At 45.7% G+C, this 22,369-nt stretch overlaps 1 protein-coding gene and 1 pseudogene across 1 annotated transcript; one reads left to right on the top strand and one right to left on the bottom strand.

Annotated features, from left to right (window-relative positions):
- Window positions 1-8,513: 8,513 nt before the first annotated feature.
- On the bottom strand, window positions 8,514-9,114 carry LOC142834797 (large ribosomal subunit protein eL29 pseudogene; annotated as a pseudogene).
- Window positions 9,115-11,701: 2,587 nt separating this feature from the next.
- LOC142835016 (peroxisomal succinyl-coenzyme A thioesterase) lies at window positions 11,702-16,169 on the top strand. Its single transcript, XM_075948107.1, has 4 exons — window positions 11,702-11,774; window positions 12,021-12,707; window positions 13,796-13,998; window positions 15,329-16,169. The coding sequence occupies exons 2-4, from the start codon at window positions 12,251-12,253 to the stop codon at window positions 15,932-15,934; spliced, it is 1,266 nt and encodes a 421-aa protein (XP_075804222.1). The 5' UTR covers window positions 11,702-11,774; window positions 12,021-12,250; the 3' UTR covers window positions 15,935-16,169.
- Window positions 16,170-22,369: the final 6,200 nt, after the last annotated feature.

Below are 22,369 nucleotides of genomic sequence, written 5' to 3'. Positions count from 1 at the left end.
GAGGGAGAGCAGCCACAGGCCGAAAACAACAGCAAGATAAGTATGTAACTAAAGACATAATCTATAACAGATAATTAACTCTTAAAACCCGACAGAAAAGAGAGTCTGATTGGAAATTGGGTACAGGTGTAGGCAGATGCCTCACAAATAAGGTCATAGAGATGGCAGATGAGCATATGAAAAATGCTGAGCATCACATGATCAACAATTTACAAATTAAAACGGGCTATGCAGCTATGCGAATAGCGGAAATGTAAAACGCAGACAACAAACACCAACAGCCATGAACTCTATACACTGTCCTTGCTGGTGGGAAGGCAGCTGGGTACAACCTTTTCAGAAGTGGGATTGTCACTGCCACCGCCTGATCAGCAAACGCAATCCTGGGTGTTTACCCAAAGTCATGTCCACACAAATGCAAACTAATGTTTATAGGAGTTTCTGAGAGCTTAGTTTGCTGGGAGAGGGGGTGTTGGTAGTGAGCCCAGAACTAGAGTAAGCCAACGTTCCACTCCGTTCACATAAACAGATGCTTGACCTGGCCAGACGTCCTCGTGATTTCCTAACCTTCCATCAGTGAAAAAAGTCACCAGCTCAGCACCTGACAGAGTTACTGTCCCCAACGGTCCGGGTGAGTTAGAAGTAGGGTAAAGTTCATGGCGGGCTCTCAACTGGGTATCTTCTACACAAAGCTCTGGGCAGTGAGCCAACAGCAGGATTAGCAGGAAAATGTCTTTGCACCCAGGCAGACAGTGGCTGTGTGGAAAATCATACCTTCCATTTATGCTAACCTCTCTGAATGGCAGTGTCCTCCTCTAAGGACAAAGGATGAGACTGTGTAAAGGGAGAGACAGAACTGCAATTTTATATCCAGTATCAGATTCCTGGGAAGACACTGGATGCCCAAGTCTACAGGCCTGGAATAAAAACATCATTATGAATTTCAGGGTCATTTAGACACAAGGTCATGACTATGCAAATTTCTAGAAGCCTCTATCTTCTGGGCAAGTCAGGATTGAGGATGAGGAGGAGGAAGGATCTGAAGTGGACAGGCTGTGACAACCCTGTAACACGGACGGACAGTGCCGAAAATCCCCTGCGGTGACGTCGCTCCTGTCAAAGTCGAGATGTCCGATCCCTTGAGCGCTCTGGCCTCCCCACAGTGCTGTGGTACCTGCCTGCCCCCCACTTCAAACATACAGAACAAAACACACATATGTTTCTCAGTTGGCACCTTTTCTCCCCATTCTCACCGTAGGTTTAGGTTTGTGTTGATAAGCAGTTACGGTAGGAGACACTCCCACTAGGAAATCTCATAAGATTTTTGGGTATTCATATATGAAGAGCTAGTAACCAGTGGAGGGGGCCAGTACTCATTAGCCTCTTTAGTGATCAAGGAATCATGTGATAAATCATGTGATAAATCAAGAGCATGGAGAGTGACAAAGACGCAGAGACCCAACCGTCCCATTTGTTGTCAGGCCTGGGAGAAAGGCACTGCCAGAGGACGGCAGAGTGTTCGGTTGTCCAGGAAGTGATCAGACTTCTAATCTAATCTAAGGGAGATGGAAGCAGCCCAAGCGGCCACCAGCAATGGAGTGGAACAAAGGGAGGTGGATTTCCAGCAGTCTAAGGAAGCTCTAAGAAGAAGGAGTCTCCAAAGCAGCGTTGGAGGAAACATTCAAATCCCAAGACTGCACTTCCATTATAATGATTTGAAATTCACAATGTAGGCGAAAGAAAGAAAGTGTTTAAAGTCTGTCTGTAAATGCCGACACAGTAAAGAAAGCCAAGAGACAGCCACACACACTCCAGACAGGGCCGAGGGAGAACAGGACACAGGCTGTCCACCTTGTGCACCTTGGGATATTCTTTTTGTTGTTGTTTTGTTTTTGTTTTTCAAGTCAGAGTTTCACTGTGTAGTCCTCGCTCTCCTGGAACTCGCTCTGTAGACCAGGCTGGCCTCGAACTCACAGAGGTTCACCTGCCTCTGCCTCCCAAGTGCTGGGATTAAAGGCATGCACCACCGCCCTGCCGTGTCTATGAAAGTCTAAGGACAGTGCCAGGAATCATTTATTGGTCTTCTACCTTATTCTTTGAGGCATGGCCTCTCAATCAAACCCATTGTTCATCAGTAGGGCTCTCCCTAGGCAACTTGCTCCTGGGATCCCTCGTCTCCGCCTTCCTAGGCTGGAATTGCAGTCTGGCTGGCATGACATAGGTTTAGGGGTCCAAACACCTGCAGCTTTGCTTGTGGCCATAGGTATCTCTAGCAAATATTTATCACTATATTTCATATTAGCAAAGACACTGTGAGTTGATACAGAAGTCTAAGTTCCACGATGTTACAGTATTTCATAATACACTCAAACACTCTTGAGGATCTTGAGTCCAATGGTAGGACTAAGAAAAAGAAACAGGTCTGTAGAGCGTGCCTGTTTAAGGTTTGTGTTCGACACACCTCTCTTCCTCTGAGGAAGCACGGGTTAACTTTAGAGGAGAACTTGGTCACCAATAATGACATTTGGGTAATGTTTTAATGTTTCTAGGGAACTAGGGCAGTAACTAGAATGGCTCTGGATTCATTAAGTCAGGACTTAACAAGAAATTAGAAGATTAAAACATTAAGGGGGGACTGGAGAGATGACTCAGTGGTTGAGAGCACTGGCTGTTCTTGCAGAGGGCCTAAGTTCAATTCCCAGCAACCGTTCACAGCCATCTGTAATGAGATCGGGTGCCCTCTTCTGGTTTGTAGGTATATATGCAGAGAGAACCCTGTATACATAATAAATAAATAAATCTTTTTTAAAAAATTAAGGGCAAAAGAGTACAAGATACATTTTATTTATTTTTTTATGTGAAAAAAAAAAAAACCCAAATGTGACTAAGAGATTGTGGCCTCCACAAGTCTCATTGGGCTCAGGAGTGTGACAGTGGATAGACTTATTAGTTCTCCTCTACATTGCTGTGAAGCACCTTTAAAAGGGATTTATTTGGGACTGCGGTATGGGAGGGTGCAGTCTCCCAGTGCATTTTCTACAAGTGTGCAGAAAACACAGCAGCAGAACCCACAGTGCAGCTTGCTTGCACCTCATGCATTGGGACATGAACAACTTAGGCTAGAAGGAGGTGGGCCATGAGCCTACCCACTCCACCCCAGTGGTCTACTTCTTTTAGGCAAGCTCCTCTTCCCAGAGATTCTACAACCTCTTCCAACAGCTGGGTACCAAGTTTTCAAACACAGGAGCCTATAGAGGACCATTCGCATTAAAGCATAACGTTTGGCCCCCCACCCATACTCAGGGCTGTCTCATGACGCAAGTCCAGTTGCTCCAACTTCAAAAGTCCTCACAATCTTAACAGAAGTATCATTGTTTAAAGATTCAAACTCTCTACTGAAACTCAAGGTAACTGAGCCCCTATAAACCAAAAACAACAACAACAAAAACAACAAAAAACCAACAAAACAAAAACCAAGTTATTTGCAATATAAAATGATACAGTTCCATTCTAAAGGAACTATTCCATGCCATGGTGCATTGCGGTGATATTTTGTTTGAGATCTAACAAATAAAGCTTGCCTGAAGATCAGAGTGTGGAGCTAGTCACACTAGTTAACCACAGAGGCCGGGTGATAGTGGCCTTTAATCCTAGCACTGGGAGACAGAGGCAGAGGGATCTCTGTGAGTTCAATCAAGGCCACCCTGGGCTAGACAAAATTGATCCGGTCTAAAAGAGAAACAGAGCCAAGCAGTGGGGGCTCACACCTTTAATCCCAGCACTAGGGAAGTGGAGACAGGAAGTGATATGGTTGGGCAGAAAGAGGAATATAAAAGGGGGAGGAAACCGGAGCTCAGGGCATTCAGTCTGAGGTTTCATAGAGAGGGCGTTCAGTCTGAGGACTTGTAGAGACAGGATCACCCATTCGGTCTGAGGATTTCATAGAGGTAAGAACCAGGGGCTGCTGCTCTGCTTCTCTGATCTTTCAGCTTTTACCCCAAATATCTGACTCCGGGTTTTTATTATTAAAACCACTTAGAATTTGTGCTATAGTGCATGCCCGTGAAGGTCAGACAACTTGTGCGGGTTGGGTCTCTCTACCACACGGGTTTCAGGGATGGGACTCAGGCCATCAGGTTTGGCACATTTCCAGTGCCATTTCTATCCACTCTCTCTGAGGGTTTTAATTGCCCACCTGTAGGCTAATCCCTCCTAAGTTATCCTGGGTTCCTCCAATCTTTTCTTCTCTGACAAGAGCTAACAGAAGGGATTGCTCCTTCCTAAAGCATCATAAGCCAGAGTTAGAAACCGGGAGCAGAGCTTGAAGGAAAAGTCTCACAGGTGTAGGTTAAGAAATGTCCTGGAGGCCTGCGCTGGTGGTGCATGCCTTTAATCTCACCACTCCATAGGCGGAGGCAGGACGGCCTCTGAGTTTGAGGTCAACCTGGATTACATAGGGAGTTCCAGGACAGCCAGGACTATACAGAAAGGAGGAAAAATGAAGAAGGAGAAGAAGAAGAGAAGGAGGAGGAGGAGGAGGAGGAGAAGCTCTCTGATGCCATAAACAGAGACAATTAAATCACCAATGGGATGAGGAGCTGGTATCACATGACCCACAGCACAGAGACACACCCTTTTACTCTTTTCTGCCTATATTGTTATCTTTTGTTCACATGTTGGTCACTAGCTGCTGCAGGTAACTCCACGGACCCACGGAATCCTTTACTCTGCCATCTAGTGGGCAGCACTGACAACACCCCAGATACACTTGCTGTTGCCATCTCTCCATAGCACATTCACAGGCCTGATGGGACAGCGGAAGCTAAACAGCCTCCACATCAGTTCTTGGGAGATAAGGGGACTCCGTGCTGTTGAATCCGGGAACTGTCAACTGCGTAGATAAGAGCACAGCCCGAGTGTTCACAACCGAACTCACCCTATTCCTGGTAGTTTTACTTGGTTTGTAACCTTCACACTGAGTTCTCAAGTAAAATGTGTGACGCAAGGCAGATTTGGTGTGGTCTTCTTGGCTTTGTTCACGTATACTAAACGCCTGTGAACACAGAAAATAACACTGGTCCGGCTTTAGAAGTTGTAGCAATTACTTTCTATTGCTGGACAAAACGGCACGGCCAAGGCGTCTTGCGGAAGGAATGGGTTGTGTGGGCTTATCGTGCCAGACGAGGAAGGGTCCACTGTGGCGGCAAGAGACAGGCATAGTGGCAGGAACTGAATGCTGAAACCTCACATCTTGAACCACGGGCATGAAGCAGAAAGACCCTAGAAGTGGTACAAGGTTTGAAACCTCAAGGACCACGCAGTGACATAATTCTTCCAGCAAGGTTACACACCAGACCGCCCCCAAACAGCGCCACCAACAGGGAACAAGAGTGCAAATACATAGAAGCCTATGGGGAAGACCTCATTCAAACCACCCGAGATGGCATTACCTAAAGAACAGACAAAGTTGAATTTACAAAGAGATCCAGATCAACTGGACAGTGGTGGTGCATGCCTTTAATTCAAGCACTCAGGAGGCAATGCAAGTTACAGGACAGTCGGAGCTACACAAAGAAACCCTATCTCAAAATGAGAAAAAAGAAAAGAAGCAATATTCAATTGACCACTGCTTGCAAATCGATACAGATAAATTTGGCTGCAGAACCATTCCTAAAGCTTTTTGCTCCTAATGAAGCTGTATAGGTTTTTACATTTACCGTCAGTCACCGGTCACCTCACCTGACCTGAGAACAGAGTGAACCGGAGAGGTCCATCCTGCACACAAGAGGCAGTCAAACCCTGACAAACAACCACATGGTTGATCACTGGTGTTTTCATAGAAAGAGCTCGATCAACAGGGGAATGTGGAAATGCTCCGAACCCAGGTAGAGTTGCTTTTGTTAATTCTAGCAAAACAAAATGTATGTTTACACGGAATTGGGGGTCACAAAGAAAGGACTCTCACACACAACAGCCTGATACTAGCCTAAGAGTTGGTTAGAACTTTGAGGCCTCTGTAAATGCAGATAGAATAATTCCAGAATAAATGCTACTATGACCAACAATAATAACTTGATAAGAATACCTGTCAAGCAACTTTCCATTTGACTCTCCTTGACCCCTGACCCTTCCTTTGCTATTAGTCTGTGTGGGTAAGAATAATTGTTTCAAATCATCTCATATAATTTATCTCTCCATTTCCCCTAAGAACCTGATCTTGTCGTGGAATGTATTCATACATGAATCCACATTTCAGTCCTGCTTGGTTGCCAAAGCAAACATTACGCTTTGTAGAATCTCTCAGACTTTTATTCATGCAGACACTTGCTACTGTGTAACGTTTCTCCCAGCATTCCTTTTCACTACTGCAAGAGAAAGGGGAGAAGTTGCATTAGGGCATCACGGGTAGCGGGAGCGGACATGTTGAATATCAAGACGTGGATCATGGCAAGGGACAGGCAGCTGTCGAGGAACTCACAAAGCCCTGTGTATTCCTAGAACTATGGTGAGGGTGTGGATGGGCTCTTTGAATTTTACCTTGAAGTGTTCCACAACATTTCAACTTTTAAGGAAAATATTAAATACTCAGAAATCACAGGGAACAAGAATAAACTGGGGATTTTGTAACAAAGATTTTGCAAGCAAATTTTACAGAAGCACATAGCCTATTTGATTATTCAACAGATCATCTTGGCAGAATGTGTCAAGGTTCCTGGTCAGAACTCCTTATCTCCTCAGGGTAGAGTCCCAGTGCCTCAAACTTGAATTTTGTAGCAAACAAAAACAGCATATTTTGGACTTTTAGCAAAGTGTCTTTTTACCCTACGATGGAATCAGGCTGCTCCATGAATAGTTTCAAAGACATTCATTATGTTCATTCCTAATTTGTAGTCCCCGGGACAGAACCCAGAGCTTTGTACTTGCTAGCTTGGGTTCTACTGTTGATCCACACTCCAAGCCCTTGAACGTGATATTACAGATTAGACGCTCTGTTTCTGTGCTTGATGAATATGGGTATTTTTATGACCCTAGATTATAGGATTTTGTAGACATGGAGACACATAGACAAGATAGATAATCCAGCGAATAGAACATTTTTATGTCAGTGCTTTGTTCTGATTATAATACAGATTCGTGGTCAGGCTGTGTAGCAATGTTTATTGGCTATCCAATAAAATTGCATAAGTAATCAATGGTCCGTGTAACATTTACTCTCTTAACCTGTGTAACGGCCGAAACAGGGACAAAGGTCTTGACAAGCTCTCAACTAGGTGACTTAAAGATCAAGGTTCTGGAAAGAGAGTCAGAGGGGTCCCGTTAGGATAATGACAAGACTTTTGTACCCAGACTGCCAGTGGGTTGTTTTGTTTTGTTTTAAAATTCCTATTTTGATTAATTGTCCTTCACAGAAGCAACCTTGCTATTGTGTTTAATGTTTTTTATTTTATGTTTGGGTTTTTGAGACAGGGTTTCTCTGTGTAGCTTTGGAGCCTGTCCTGGAACTAGCTCTGTAGACTAGGCTGGCCTCTAACTCACAGAGATCCGCTTCCTCTGCCTCCCAAGTGCTGGGATTTAAGATGTGTGCTATCACCACTTGGCTATATTACTAAACTGTGTAACTCAGGTGGTTTGTCACAGGCAGGCAAACCTGATTCATGTATCTCCCTTAAAGAATAAGTGTGAGGGTTGGATAACTCAGTGGTCGAGCCTTGCCTAGCTAGCATGCTTGAGGCCATAGGTTCAAGCTCCAAAACCACAAAGAAAAAAAAAAAACAAGAAACCTGGCTGTGGTGGTGCACACCTTTAATCCCAGTAGCCACTCAGGAGGCGGAAGCAGGCGGATCTCTGTGAGTTCAAGGCCAGCCTGGTCTACAGGTTGAGTTCCTGGATGTCCTGTACTACACAGAGAAACACTGTTTCACTGTAGAAAAAACAAAACTAAAAAAAGAAAAGAAGCAACAAAAATGAGGATGGGGAGCTGAGGGACCTGCCTAACTCCTTTTTGATGAGGAGCTGAGGACCTGCCTGACTCCATTTTGAAGGCAGGAGCCATTATGCTGCATTAAAAATAAGTTTCTATTTACTGCAAGAGTTGAGTTGCCCTCTTTCCTGGAACCTGGCCTTGCCCATCCCATGACCTTGACTTGATTTTTATTACCCTCCCTAACCAAACGGTGACCACATAGTTATAAAAAGATTTTTTCTGTATTTTCTGATTGCCTCATTGTCTCTCTTCTGTAAAACTGCTCGTGATTTTACTCCTTAAAAAGGGCCTAAGAAATGGATTCAGGGCTGTTCTCTTTAACCCAACTTAGGAGGCAATCACTGGCCAGCTCTTAGGTGCAATCCAATAAAAAAAAAATCAAGTTTGCTTCAAATTTGACTAAAATTGTGGTAATGGTCTTATTCTCACTGTTGAGATTAACAGAGCCTCAAAGAAAAAGACTCAAATAATAAATGTACCCCTACTGTATGTCCAGTGGCTTGGATCTAGAAAGCCCCATCTTTTTTTTTTTTTTTAACAGAACTTGCCTCAAGTTTATTTGTAAAAACAGCATAAGGTCCTGAACATCTGCAAATACTGTGTAGGTGTTCACACCAGTCCATCTGTCTTCACATTGGCAGACTGAGACCTTTTTTATGGGGCCTTCACAGGGGCCTGGGCACCTTTGGGAGCCTGAGCTGCAGCTGAGGCCTCTGCCTTGGCTTGAACCTTGGGCTTTGTTTTTTGGAGCCTACGACCCCTGGCCATGTAGCTTCTAATCCGCTTCCCAAGCTTGGGGTGAGCAATTAAAGCCAGACGGGTGCGTTTGCGGGTGGGGCCCTTTGGCACCTTGGGCTTCACCACCTGGGGCTTCACCAGGGCCTTCATGGCCTCCGCACGTGCGCTCATGGCCTTTGCATTATTTGCCTGCATCTTCTTCAGGCCTTTCTTGTTGTGCTTCTTGGCAAAGCGCATGTTCCTCAGGAACTTGGGGTCAACCCCCTTGAGAGATTCGTATCTTTGTGACCGGGGTTTCTTGATGCCGTTTCTGTGCCATTTCCGGGACTGGTTGTGTGTGGTGTGGTTCTTGGACTTGGCCATGGTTGGACGGTAATCGGCGGCTCCCGAAGAGCCTGCGACCGGAAGAGAGAAATCCCCATCTTTTAAAGAGCTGTCTTTGAGGGTACAGAGGAGAAAGGACCACACTAATCCTACGAGTTTAAGGGCCCTCTAGGGTACGGCCATCACCTGTAGAGAGCATTGTATTTTCCTGTTCTTGTCACCTTCTTATTTTGACAATATTTTTCAGCCTCTCAAATCTTGCACACATGGTAGAGATCTCTCTGACTCTGATCAGACTTCCCACGATGCTAAGGTCTTCCACACCACAGAACAAAGATCCACACCCGGGATTACCATTGACAGAGAACTGACGGTGAGTCTCTTTGAGAGGAAAGCATTTATCAAAGTGTAATCCACTGGCTGCTAAAAAGGAGCCGTGCTGAGCTCTTCTGTGTCATTCATGCTACAGAGTTATGAAGCAGGACAAGGCCTGGGCCCTTCTCTAGCCGCTCCTCTTTACTCTCCATTGGCTTATCACAAAATCTGAATACCCTAGAGTTATCTCAGAGTCACAGAAAAGTTAACGGTCTTGACTTAAAAAATGGCTGACAGGGCCGGATCATACCCTGCAGTGAGAGCTTGAGGCCTGGAACTCGGATGCCTAGCACTCGTGGAGGGCCCAGTGAGCTGTCAGCCCACCTGCAATCCAAGCAGGCGGTCCCAGAGGAAGCTGGCCAGACCTCAGGTTCAGTGAGGGGACTTGTCACGGTAAAGTGGAGCACTCTAAGAAACAGCGACACCAACCTCTGGCCTCTGCACACGCAAGTGAACACACGTACGGACACTCACACATATGACCCCCCATAAACACGCGAGGGGTAGCATAACATTGTGCATTTATAAGAGCAATCAGAATCACTCCGATAGTAGCCTTTTTTGCCACAGAACAGCTTATATCAATTGAAAGACTTTACTCTCTAGAACCAGGGCACCCTTCATTCTTTCCTGTGTTCCTTCCCGTCGGCTGGGTAGAAGAGGTGGGTTTTCATCGGTAGTCTAGTAAAAGCAAAGCTAAAGAATGAGAACAGGATTTGTTGTTTTACAGGTCTTTTCTTAGGTAGAGTCAGGGGGACAGAAGAAAAAGTACTGGAATGCTTACCTTTAGATTACTTACCATGAAGATAACAGGATTAACCGGGTAAGGAGAAAGCACACGATTTCATTGGATGCCACCTGCTTCCCCTTTAGGGACTCTGGTGGCCATCTCTCCGGTTTCTCAAGAAACAATTCAGTTCAGCTTGATGGGCTCTCAATGCAGAGAACCATTTCTACACTTGGTTTGGTCTGTGAGTGCCCAGCACAGAGACTTGTGAGAAACAATGGTTCCCATCATTTCCCTCTAACGCTTCACTGATGCTACAAAGACAGACATTCGTTTCACTCCCAGTACATTCTCCACATGGACGTTGCCTCGGTGGGCAGCCAGGGGCTTACCTTTGCACTTTTGCTTCAGAATGTTTCAATTCAAACATCTTACTAGGCATCTAGTGGGATGTCCTAAACCCAAGCCAGATCGCTCCACAACTCACTCATCAACCATCTGAATATTTTAAATATTTATTTATTATGTATTCAGTGTTCTGCCTGCATGTATCCCTGCAGGCCAGAAGAGGGCACCAAATCTCATTACAGCTGGTTGTGAGCCATCACGTGGTTACTGGGAATTGAACTCAGGACCTTTGGAAGAGCAGGCAGAGCTCTTAACCACCGAGCCATCTCTCCACCCCCAACCATCTGAATATTAAGCTGTGCCATTTTATCAGGTCACTGGACTTTGGAAGAAGCCAACTTGACCTCGGAGAACTTCCTATGGCTCCCTGGACACCTGCTTGGTCTCTAGATCTCCCAAGTCACTTTTAATAGTATCCCTTAGCAAAGGGGGGCCCAGGCAATCACCTCAGTGGCGTCTCCCTCCTGAACCAGAGTCATTTGTATGCCCTTGTAACTGGGCACCAGGGCAAGGAGAGAGAAAGCAGCTGTTGGGCTAATCTTGGCTGTCAAGGTGACTGTATCTGGAATCAACAAAACCCCAAGCAACTGGGCACACCTGTGAGGGATTTTTCTTTTTCTTTTTTCTTTAAAAAAAATATTTATTTAGTTAGTTAGTTAGTTATTATGTTTACAATGTTCTGTCTGTATGCCTGCAGGCCAGAAGAGGGCACCAGACCTCATTACAGATGGTTGTGAGCCACCATGTGGTTGCTGGGAATTGAACTCAGGACCTTTGGAAGAGCAGGCAATGCTCTCAACCACTGAGCCATCTCTCCAGCCCCTGAGGGATTTTTCTTGATTGGATTATTTGACTTGGGAGATGCAGCCTGAATCCAGATCTTTTGGGGTTAGAAGACTCACCCTAAATCTGGGCCACACCCCCTGGTGGCAGCCCACATAAAAGGACATGGAGCAGGGAGCTTTTGCTTTTTGGCTGCTTCTCCTCACTCTCACTGGCAAGTTTATCTATCCTGTCCCTGAGCCACTCCTTCCCTGGAGTTAGAACCAACTTCTTCAGGATTCTACCGTGGACTGAAATGGCCGCTCTCTAGACCTTCCCTAGGACTCCAGCACCAGACTGGGACAGCTGAGACATCCAGTCTTGTGGACTGAACAACTACCAGATCCTTTCCATGGGAGACAGTCACTGCTGGACTACTTAGAACACAGCCCGCAAGTCACTCTAATACATCCCCCGTGTGTCCGTCTGTCCGCGCTCTCGTGTGTGTCCATCCCTTCAGTTCTGCTCATTTAGAGAACCCTAACGGATACGGCTGCCTTTCTCAGTTTCCATACTTTCTCTCCTGGGGCTGGAGTATCCACGGAGGACTTTTGCAAGCTCAGTATCTGAAGACTGAAATGGTATAAAGTTATAATTTATTACAAAGTTTTCGCTGTTGGTTTTGTTTTATATTTTAGAAAGCTGCTGAGTCCACGGAAGGATCGGACTTTGTCTTGATTCATTCACTTGATGTCATGACCAGTCATTTTCACCACACCACGTGGGAGCGGGGAAAAGCAGAATCCTTTGGCCTCCCTGTGGTGACCCAAACCGCTGACAGATCTTTGTTCCTGCCCCCTCCCTTGTCTGGGTCCTAGAGACCGACCAGGTCGGCTCCAGACTCAAGCCTCCTGCTCAGCTCCAAGCTCCCCATGGCGGCTACACTGAGCCTGGAGCCCGCGGGCCGCAGCTGCTGGGACGAGCCGCTGAGCATCTCCGTGCGCGGCCTGGCCCCCGAGCAGCCCGTCACGCTGCGCGCCGCCCTGCGCGACGAGAAAGGCGCGCTCTTCCGCGCCCACGCGCGCTACCGCGCCGACCCCCACGGCGAGCTGGACCTGGCGCGCGCGCCCGCGCTGGGCGGCAGCTTCGCGGGGCTCGAGCCCATGGGGCTGCTCTGGGCCATGGAGCCCGACCGGCCGCTCTGGCGTCTGATCAAGCGCGACGTGCAGACGCCCTTCGTGGTGGAGCTGGAGGTGCTGGACGGCCACGAGCCCGACGGCGGGCGGCTGCTGGCGCGGGCGGTGCACGAGCGTCACTTCATGGCTCCCGGAGTGCGGCGCGTGCCCGTGCGCGAGGGCCATGTGCGCGCCACGCTCTTCCTGCCTCCAGGTGGGTGAGTCCGGTGTAGAGGGGCGCGAGCGCCAGGCCTGTGTCTCCAGCGGGGCCGGATTTGGTACAGTTCACTACCCCACAGATCTCCCCAGGCAGCATGGTTAGGAAAAATAATAAACAAGGAGGGAGACTGCTACATTACCTTTCTCTCTCTTGTCCTTGATCCACGCAGTCACTTCTTCTTCTCCAGTTCCACAGCAGATCGCAGATCACACTTCAAACTTCAGTGCCTTCCTTCCAAGAATCAGCGCTCTCTCTCCCTCTTTCTCTTTCTCTCTCTCTCTCTCTCTCTCTCTCTCTCTCTCTCTCTCTCTCTCTCTCTCTCTCTCTCTCTCTCTCTCTCTCTCTCTCTCTCTCTCTCTCTCTCTCTCTCTCTCTCTCTAATGCCACAGGACATTACACTGGTGTGTATGCTTTGTGTGTGCTATGCTCATGGGTGGTCACAAGAGGGCGTCAGATCCCCAGTCCTGGGCCCTGGGAAATGAACTCCAGTCCTCTTCACTCTGCAGGCACAGGGAGTTCTCACAACCACTGTGCCATCTCTCAGGCCCCTACTTTCGGTCCTCTGCAGCCCTCCAACAGAGCTCTAGGAGTGGACAGTCTAAACCTTGCCAGTCTTCCTTCCAATACATATTCTTTACCCAAAGGCTTACCACTTTCCACTCCAACAACACCCGATTTGTACAAGTGTGCAAATAGCTTATCACAGAATCAGCCTCTGGAATGGTGTTATTTATAGCATTAATCCTCTAGAACTGTGCAATTGCTTTACAAACAAAACACACACACACAAACCACACCTTTCAGTGTTCCTTGGAAATTTATGATTTTGTGTTGGGCTACACTCATAACTATCTTGTGGTTCTTGGGCCACAGTTTGGAATCCATAAGAGAATGAAGTCATCTATGAAACTACTTAGATTTTTCTAACTCTAAGCTCTTGTGTGTGTTGTAGTAGTGACACGGGGATCTGTTTTAATGGATCCACAGAAACCAACTAAAAACAATTTAGAAAGGTTTTTCAAAAGAGAAACACATTCTCTGCACTGTGCAATGATTTTGCCATGTCGTTTCCCCCTCTGTAGGAGAAGGACCCTTTCCAGGGATTATCGATGTCTACGGTGTTGGCGGGGGCCTGTTGGAATACCGAGCCAGCCTTATGGCTAGCCATGGATTTGCTACACTGGCTCTGGCTTTTTATGACTTTGAAGATCTCCCTAAGGAATTCACCATCGTGGAAGTGGACTACTTCAAGGAAGCAGTGTGCTACATGCTCCAACACCCCAAGGTTCTCCTCGCGCCCTCTATTTAGCCAGGCTCCCTGGGAATATCTGCAGAGCTGGTCGCCTGCTTCAGGGGTGCGGAAGACTCTCTCTGCTCTTTGTTCATGGCCCAAGTGTCTTTGGGAGACTTCCTTGACTTTGAGCATCTAGCATTTCCCCTTTCTCCGTCACATAGCTTCCTGGTGTGGAATTCTTCATAAGAATCATGGGAAATTTCATTTCATAATAGTAAAATCCCTCTTGTCATGAAGATTAGGCTTCTCATTGTTATAACCTTTCATCTTCCTCTCAAATTTAGTCCCAACTTGCCCACCTTTTTCAGAGGTTATGAACTTCTAGTTGGACTTTGAAGTTCATGAAATTAATTATTTTCCAGTATTAGTTGGACAAAAGATTCAAATCTTGGGCCAGAGCATCATCGCTTCATCCATGACGCAATACACAGCCAAATAAAGGCTTGGTTCAGGCTCACTGTGAATGAGGTTTTGAACCTGACAGGCTCCCATGTCTCAGGATTTATAGCCAATTCTTCAACGTGACTGTGTAGGCTTGTCTGCCTTGGGTTCAGCAGATATTCAATATCTAGAAAGACCCTTGTGCCCTCATGGTGGCACCTACTGTATTCCTAGCCCTCAGGAGACCGAGGCAGGAGGATTGAGACTTTAACAGCCTAGACATATAACAAAAATCCATCTTAAAAAGGAATAGTATTTTAAAAAGAAAAAGAGGTTCCCTGTGAGCTGATGTTGAGTGGAGCTGGCAGCCTTTCCAGGTGCAGTGAAAACTTTGTTTTTATTTTTTGTGTGTGGGTGTATTCCCTCTATTTGTGTCTGTCACCACATGTGTGTGGTGATCACAGAGTCCGGGAGAGGGCAATGGATCCCCTGGAACTGGAGTCAGAGATGGTTGTTAGCTGCCATGTGGGTGCTAGGAATCAGACCAAAATCTTCTGGAAGAAAAACCAGTACTCTTGACCACTGAGCCATCTCTCCAGCCTTTCTAGTTGCATTTTAGGGTGCTTGGTAAGTTTTTTTTTCAGTAACATTTTGGGGATGTGCATGTTCCACAGCACATAGGTAGAACGAGGATCACTTGGAAGAATCAGTTCTCTTCTTCCACTTTGGAGTCCCAGGATTTGAACTTGGGCCATCAGATTTGGCAGCAAGCACCTCTACCCTCCAAGTCATCCCCTCAGGTCTTGAACTCCCTATGTAGCTGACTGACTTCAGACTCCTGATCCTCCTGCCTCCACTTACAGTGCTGAGATCCTAGACATTTTCATCATACTTGACTAGATACATTTCTGACTCTTACATCTTCTTCTTTTTTCCCTAGGTAAAGGGCCCAGACATTGGGCTTCTGGGTCTTTCTCTGGGAGCTGATATTTGCCTCACCATGGCTTCATTCTTGAAGAATGTCTCAGCCACAGTTTCCATCAATGGCTCTGCATTCAGCGGAAACAGACACATACTCTACCAGCAGACCGTGATTCCACCGCTGGGCCATGACCTGAGGAGAGTGAAGGTGGCTTTCTCTGGCATTCTGGACATTGTGGATATACGGAACGATCCTGTGGGCGGCTGTGAGAACCCCAGTATGATCCCGATAGAGCAGGCCAAGGGGCCCATCCTCTTCATCGCTGGGCAGGACGATCATTGCTGGAGGAGCGAGCTGTACGCTCAGATAGCCTTGCAACGGCTGCAGGCTCGCGGAAAGGAGAGGCCGCAGGTAATCTCCTACCCTGGGGCTGGCCATTACATTGAGCCTCCTTACTTCCCCATGTGCCCAGCTTCTCTGCACAAAATAGTGAACAGAGCTGTTCACTGGGGAGGGGAGGTCAGGGCTCACTCCAGAGCCCAGATAGATACGTGGAAGCAGATTCTGGCCTTCTTTGGCAGACACCTGGAGAGTACCCAGAGCAGAGCTTCCTCTAGATTGTAGTGCGTTTGTCTGTTAGTGGACATGGTAGGTTCAAGGTCACACTTTGATGTTCAGTAACTTCATGTGAACCAGTTTTCTGATGGGTAACATTAAATTCATGTTTGGGGCATTCATGGTTTATAGGTCACTTTACTGAATAAGTTTTTAGTCAATGCAGTATTTTGCTAACATAACATGTGCTTGCGAAAGATTCAGATGCATGTGATACAATGAATAAAGTTTTTAAAAAGCAACCCCTTATTAAAATGTATGCTTTCTCCTAAGTTTAGGATTTTGGTGGTGGTTGTTTTGCTTCATTGTATTGTTTTTTGTTTTTGTTTTTATTATTATTATTATTATTTTTTGAGACAGGACCTCTTTATGTGGCTCTGGCTGGCCTGGAACTTGCTATGCAGAGGAAGCTGGCCTCAAACTGACAGAGATTGTCCAGAATTAGAGGCATGAAAGCCGCACATAGCATTCATTTCCCTCTTCAGCTAATGCTTTGGCTCGTCGTTCAGTTTTAAAGACAGTGACTGGCCCGGCTAGTTTCATGTCAACCTGACACAAGCTAGAGTCATCTGGAAGGAGGGAACCTCAACTGAGAATGCCCCATTAGATCCAGCTGTAGGGCATTTTCTTAGTACCATTGCGGGTGGTGCAACCCCTGGGCTAGTGGCCCTGGGTTCTATAAGAAAGCAGGTTGAGCCAGCCAGTAAGGAGCACCTCTCCATGGCCCCTGCATCAGCTTCTGCCTCCAGGTTCCTGCCCTGTTTGAGTTCCTGTCCTGACTTCCTTCGATGATGGACGTGTAAGCAGAGTAAGCCCTCTCTCCTCCCCAGGTTGCTTTGGTCGGATGTTTCATTCATCACAGCAGCCCTACTAAGGCAGTGACTTGTTTGTCACAGTGAGAGAATAGTCATCTGATGCTCCAGCTATGAGCAACAGGGTAGAAGGTTTGCCAGAGCATTGCCTTTTTTATTATACAAATCAGAAGAATCCTTTGAGAAGATGAGACCAGAGCCTCTGCCCACGGGACAGTTAAGGAAACTCTTTCTGTCCCACTCTGAGGTTCTAAGTCGGATGTGGGGAAGTTACACTGCCAGTCCAAGGGGATTATTCCTGACTTCCCTCAACATCAGGGCTGTGCAGCACCGTACACATGTACTGGAAGAGACAGTATCTGTGAGTTTGATGCCAAAGACACTGAGCCCCGTATTAGGAACACAATAACCCTCTCCAGGATAAAAACAAAGAAAATGGTCCCTACCACATCACAGTTACTCACTGTAAGCCCATATTTCTACATTGAATAGCGGCCAGACTTCCAGGCCATAGCTTGCACCTACACAGGAGATAGTCACCTCCCTAACAAAGAGTCAGGATATGCTAATGTTGTTCTGCTCCTTCTTTGTCATTTGGAAGATGCCTGGGATAGAGAAGCTCATTCAGGCCTACTTGATAGAGCTGGCACACAAAGCAGGAAGATAGACCTGACAGAGCAGACATAGGCAGATGTGTAGACATGACCACAGCCTGGTTACCTAGGAAACAGGATGCTTATGAATTTCCTCCTCAGTTTATGTTTTGGTATATAAGGCTGTTTGGAGAATAAACGCAGAGGAATTTTCATGATGTGAACTCAGGATTGCATGAGGGATCACTGAGAATCTCTCTCCCGAAAGGCATGTGAGTTGTGTCTTTAATCCCACACCTCCCCTCTGGTCCGGAGAAATAATTTAGGGGCCAAACTGGCACGGGACCCCGACATAATGGCGCCCAGACATGGGCTGATCGGTGAATCCCCCCAAAAAGCCGGAGAAGTGACCAGACGTACAGAGGAAAATGTGAGGAACCCAGGAGAAAACACTGCACCACAGGTGGGTATGTGAGTAATGAGTGCTCAAAAACAGAAGAGAATTTCAAGAAGTATAGAGAAGTGGGGAAATTAAATTGGGAGTAAAAAATTTGTAAATAATAAGTTATATATATGGGATAAGGAAACAGTATTCAAATACATATGTTGATAGCTGAAGGATGTTAAAGTGGAACAGAAACAAAGGCAGAGATATTTAGAATCTGTAAGCGTGATAGACACAGAGATACAACTTTTGTCGCTTGCTAAACGGGTAGAAAAAATGAAGGAAATATGGCATTTGTCCCAAGAATCGCCCAGGTTACCACTGAGATTGAGGCGCAGGTGCAGGAGTCTGCTGAATCTAACCCACCTGCCGTGGGGGGGCGGGGGGGGGGGGCTAGCAGGAGACTGAATAACTTTAGACTGAGTAACTTTAGAGAACAAATTTGACCACACAGTCAGCAGCCCAGAGCCGGCCAATAGAACAGAGGAGAGGATTCAGGAATTCTCCTAATTTTATGATTACAAGTTAAAATAAAAAAAGATAGTTTAAAATCGGCGTGGCTACCCTCGCCAGAGCTTGTGACGGCAGGCTGGCAGGAGGAGGAAGCCTGCGTCCTGCCCCCTCCCTCCCGCTGTGTGGCCTGGCTTCAGCAGGGAGCTGAAAGGCAGGTTTGGAGAAAAGGCAGCCTCAGAGACCTGCAGCTTCAGGACAATTAAAAATAAACAAGCAGGTTAAATATGCTTCTTTTTCCATTTCACAATTTTTGCTTCTTTGTCAAAAACCTGCTGTTTGTAGGCATGTGGGTTCATATCCCAGACGGATTGATAATCAGTTCCTTTGATCCTCATTTCCGTGTTCAAGCTGTTTTCAGTCCTGAGGCTCTGTGGTGAAGTTTGAAGTCAGAGATTGTGGTGCATTCAGAAGTTCCTCATTGTACAGGATTTTAGGATTGTTTAGGCTAACCTGAGTTTTTGTTTTCCTTATGAAGTTGAGGATTGTTCTTTTGAGGTCTGTGAAGGATTATGCTATAATTTTAATGGGCATTTGCATTGAATCTGTAGATTGATTTCAGTAAGATGGTCATTTTTTGCTTGTTGGTTCTACTTTCACAAAAGAATAGGAGATCTTTCCATTTTCTGATGTCTTCATTTTCTTCAAAGATTTAAAGTTCTTGTCCTAAAGGTTTTCCCACTTGTTTGGTTAGAGTTACTCCAAGATATTTTATGGTATTTATGGCTATTGTAAAGGGTGATGTTTCTCGTTTATCATATGTGTAGAAGAGGTGCACTTTGGGTTTGTTTTCAGATTCTGCTTTGAACATAGTTGAGCATGTGTCCTTATGGTATGGTTGAGCATCTTTTTTGTATAGGCCCAAAACTGGTATTGCTGAGTTTTAAGGTAAATGGTTGCCTAATTTTCTGAGAAATCCCCATACTAGGATCCAAAGCGGCTGCTCCAGTTTGCACTTCCACCAGCAGTGGAGGAGTGTTTTCTTTACCCAACGTTCTCTTCAGCATAAATTGTCAGCAGTGTTTTTAATCCTGGTCATTCTTACAGCGATAAGATGGAATCTCAGAGTTTTGATTTGCATTTCTCTAATGGCCAAGGACGTTTTGCTTGAGCATTTTTTAAAGTTATTTTAGTTATTTTGGGTTCATCTGTTGAGAGTTTTGGTTTAGGCTTGTACCATATATTTTTATTGGAAGAAGCTTCTCCGTTTCAGGCGATCTCATTTATTAATTGTTTCTCTCAATGTCTGTGCCACTGAGGCTGTGTTTGAATGCACCAATGCATTCAAATGTACTTCTAACTTTTTCTTCTATGAGGTTCAGTGTGGTTGGTTTTATATTGAGGTCTTTGCTTTATTTAAAGTTGAGTTTTGTGCATAGAGATAAATATGGATCTATTTTCATTCTTCGACGTGTTGATTGTCCAGTTATGCCAGCACCATTAGTAGAATATGCTTTTTTCATTTTCTCATCAGCTAGGCAAACTTGCAACTTAAGAGGAGGATGGTTTACAAACGTTTACTTCACCTTTCCTCCTTCCTTCATTCTCAGTTCATGTCGAGGTCCAGCCCCAACATAAATTATTTCTTGAACCAGCATGGAGGTGTGGGAATAATCGAGACACAACTCACATGACTTTATTGGGAGGGAGTTTTCAGGGATCCCTCATAAAATTCTGAGTTCACATCCTGAAAATCCACCTGTGTTCATTCTCCAAACAGCTTTTATACCAAAACATAAACTGAGGGGGAAATTCATTAGCATTCTGTTTCCTAGGTAACCGGGAGAATGACTGCGGCCACGTCCACACCTTTCTGTGTCCATTTTGTCACGTCTTCCTATCTATGCCTGCTCTGTATGCCTGCTCTGTCACATAGACTGGTAGATGAATTAACACCTCTTTCCCAGGCATCCTCCCAAATTACAATAGAAGGAACAGAACACCATTAGCCTCTCCTGACCCCTTGCTTTGGCTGGTGTCAATTTGTCTCACTATCAAAGGGCTAGGTGACACCTTCTGTGTGACAGGTGCAAATTGCACCTTCCCAGGTTGCTCAGAATTCTGACTGCCATACCGTGTAGAAATATGGGCCTGCATAATACGGCCCCTATAAATTCGGCTTTCCCTCCTAACTTTATCTTGTTCTGCTATTAGCCAATCAGTTTGTTTATTAAACCAATCATAGCAACATATATTCATACAGAATATATGTACAGAAGGGTTATTCCACAGCATATTCAAATTAATACATCTTTGTCCAGTTAAAATAATATTCTATAACAGGCTACCTTATATTCTCTTTTGTACAACTTATTGTTTGCATGAGTAGCATGCTCTACTTCAAACATAATGGGCCTGGTTTAGTATTACAAATATGTTGAACCTTAATATATATAATAGGGGTGTGACAGTCAGCCCTAACCTGCTGACACTGTGTTTTTGCCTGCCCAGAAATGAACTGCTCTGTCCCAGCCAGTAGAGTGCTCAGACCGGAGTAATAATTTACACAGGTTCCCATTCTTTTTTTTTTTTAATTTTATTTTTGAGACAGGGTTTCTCCGTAGCTTTTGGTTCCTGTCCTGCAACTAGCTCTTGTAGACCTGGCTGGCCTCGAACTCACAGAGATCCGCTTGCCTCTGCCTCCCGAGTGCTGGGATTAAAAGCATGTGCCACCACCGCCCGGCAGGTTCCCATTCTTTACGGGATGTTGAGCTTTGCTCTGGAATGCCAGGAGATCCTAGGGACCTGTGGATGAGATAAGAATAGGACAATGGGCTGCAAGGTATTATTAACAGCTGCCTTTGCTTCCCGCTTATCGCCTGAGAAAGGGGTGAAATTGTCTCCTTATGACTTCATAACGGGAAAGCAAACAACGAAGGGGAGTAAAACACTGTTCCTGCCCAGCTGTGGGTTCCATGGACGGCTGGAATGCACACCTTTCTGGTGTCCGCCTTAGAAACCATATCCTCACAGCCCTGCACCCTAGGTCATGCTAGTTTTGACTTTGTTCTCTTCCTGGTTCCCTGATGAACCTGTGGGAAGATGTCTGTTGTACTTTCCTTTCTTACAGTCCCTACTCCGCACCTCTGGGCACTGCAGAGAAGGCCACGCCAGCTGCCTGAATAACTAACAGAAGGACTTTGGAATTTAGACTAGGAAAGAGGTTGAACACTGCAGGAAGAGCTTAGTGGGTCATCCTAGCAGGAGCCTGGAAGCCTGTGTACTGAGAACAGTGTGGGCTGTAGCAACAACTCAAGAGGCTGCAGAAGACAGCATTCTTGTGATATTTTGGCAACTAATCTGACCGCTGTCTGCCTTTGTCCTAAGAACTTGTTATAGGTTAAATTCTAAAAAAAACAGACTGTATTTTTTAATATAAAGTATTAAAGATTAGATATTGTGTTTTTTTGGTGTTGTTGTTTTGTTTTGTTTAATGTATTATTTACCATTCCTTAGGAATGTCCTTATACTTGAAGGTACAGCGATAAGGCAAATTATTCAAAGGCTCCTGTTTGGTTACTCATTAGATCCTGTCTGCTTTGTTTAAAGGTAATTCTACATTTCTGTGCACTCTAGGCGTGAAAGCATGTACGTTTTGGTGTGTTTTCATTTCTGAAAACTCTCATGTCAGAAAACCTTTGCTAGACTGGCAAGATGTCTCAGTAGGTAAAAAATGTTTGGGTGCAAGCCCGAAGACCTAAATCCTGGAGACCTACAGTGGGAGGAGAAATCTGACTCGATATTAACTTCTGACTTCCTCATGTGCACATGTGCTGTGCCCTCCCCCACACACACACAGAGGGAGAGAGAGGGAGGGAGGAAGAAAAAGAGGTATGTGCACACACAGGTACTAATACACCTTTCTGGGGGAAGGAACTGCCGCTCAGACTCTGGGCCACAGTCGCCATGGGTTAGTGCTCTATCAGTGAGCTATGCCCCTTGCCATCATCTAGTAAATAGCTCTGCGTGCTTTTATTTTATCAACCCACCCTTCATTAAATAGCCATGAGCATAGCAATGAATGAAAATGAAATCTTTTCATCTTATGCTTTCTATGTTGGATTGATAATCCCAGTGGGCTGTC

The sequence above is a fragment of the Microtus pennsylvanicus genome, chromosome 14 (genome assembly GCF_037038515.1).
Source record: "Microtus pennsylvanicus isolate mMicPen1 chromosome 14, mMicPen1.hap1, whole genome shotgun sequence".
NCBI lineage: Eukaryota > Metazoa > Chordata > Mammalia > Rodentia > Cricetidae > Microtus > Microtus pennsylvanicus.
Note: the sequence above shows the minus strand (reverse complement) of the source record. Positions and strands in the feature narration are given on the sequence as shown.

Bases quoted from the DNA above. Each gene is read 5' to 3' on its own strand.
- LOC142835016 (XM_075948107.1), top strand. From the start codon at position 12,251: ATGGCGGCTACACTGAGCCTGGAGCCCGCGGGCCGCAGCTGCTGGGAC. The intron at 12,708-13,795 runs GTGGGTGAGTCC...CCCCCTCTGTAG, and splicing joins CACGCTCTTCCTGCCTCCAG to GAGAAGGACCCTTTCCAGGG. The intron at 13,999-15,328 runs GTTCTCCTCGCG...TTTTTTCCCTAG, and splicing joins ACATGCTCCAACACCCCAAG to GTAAAGGGCCCAGACATTGG.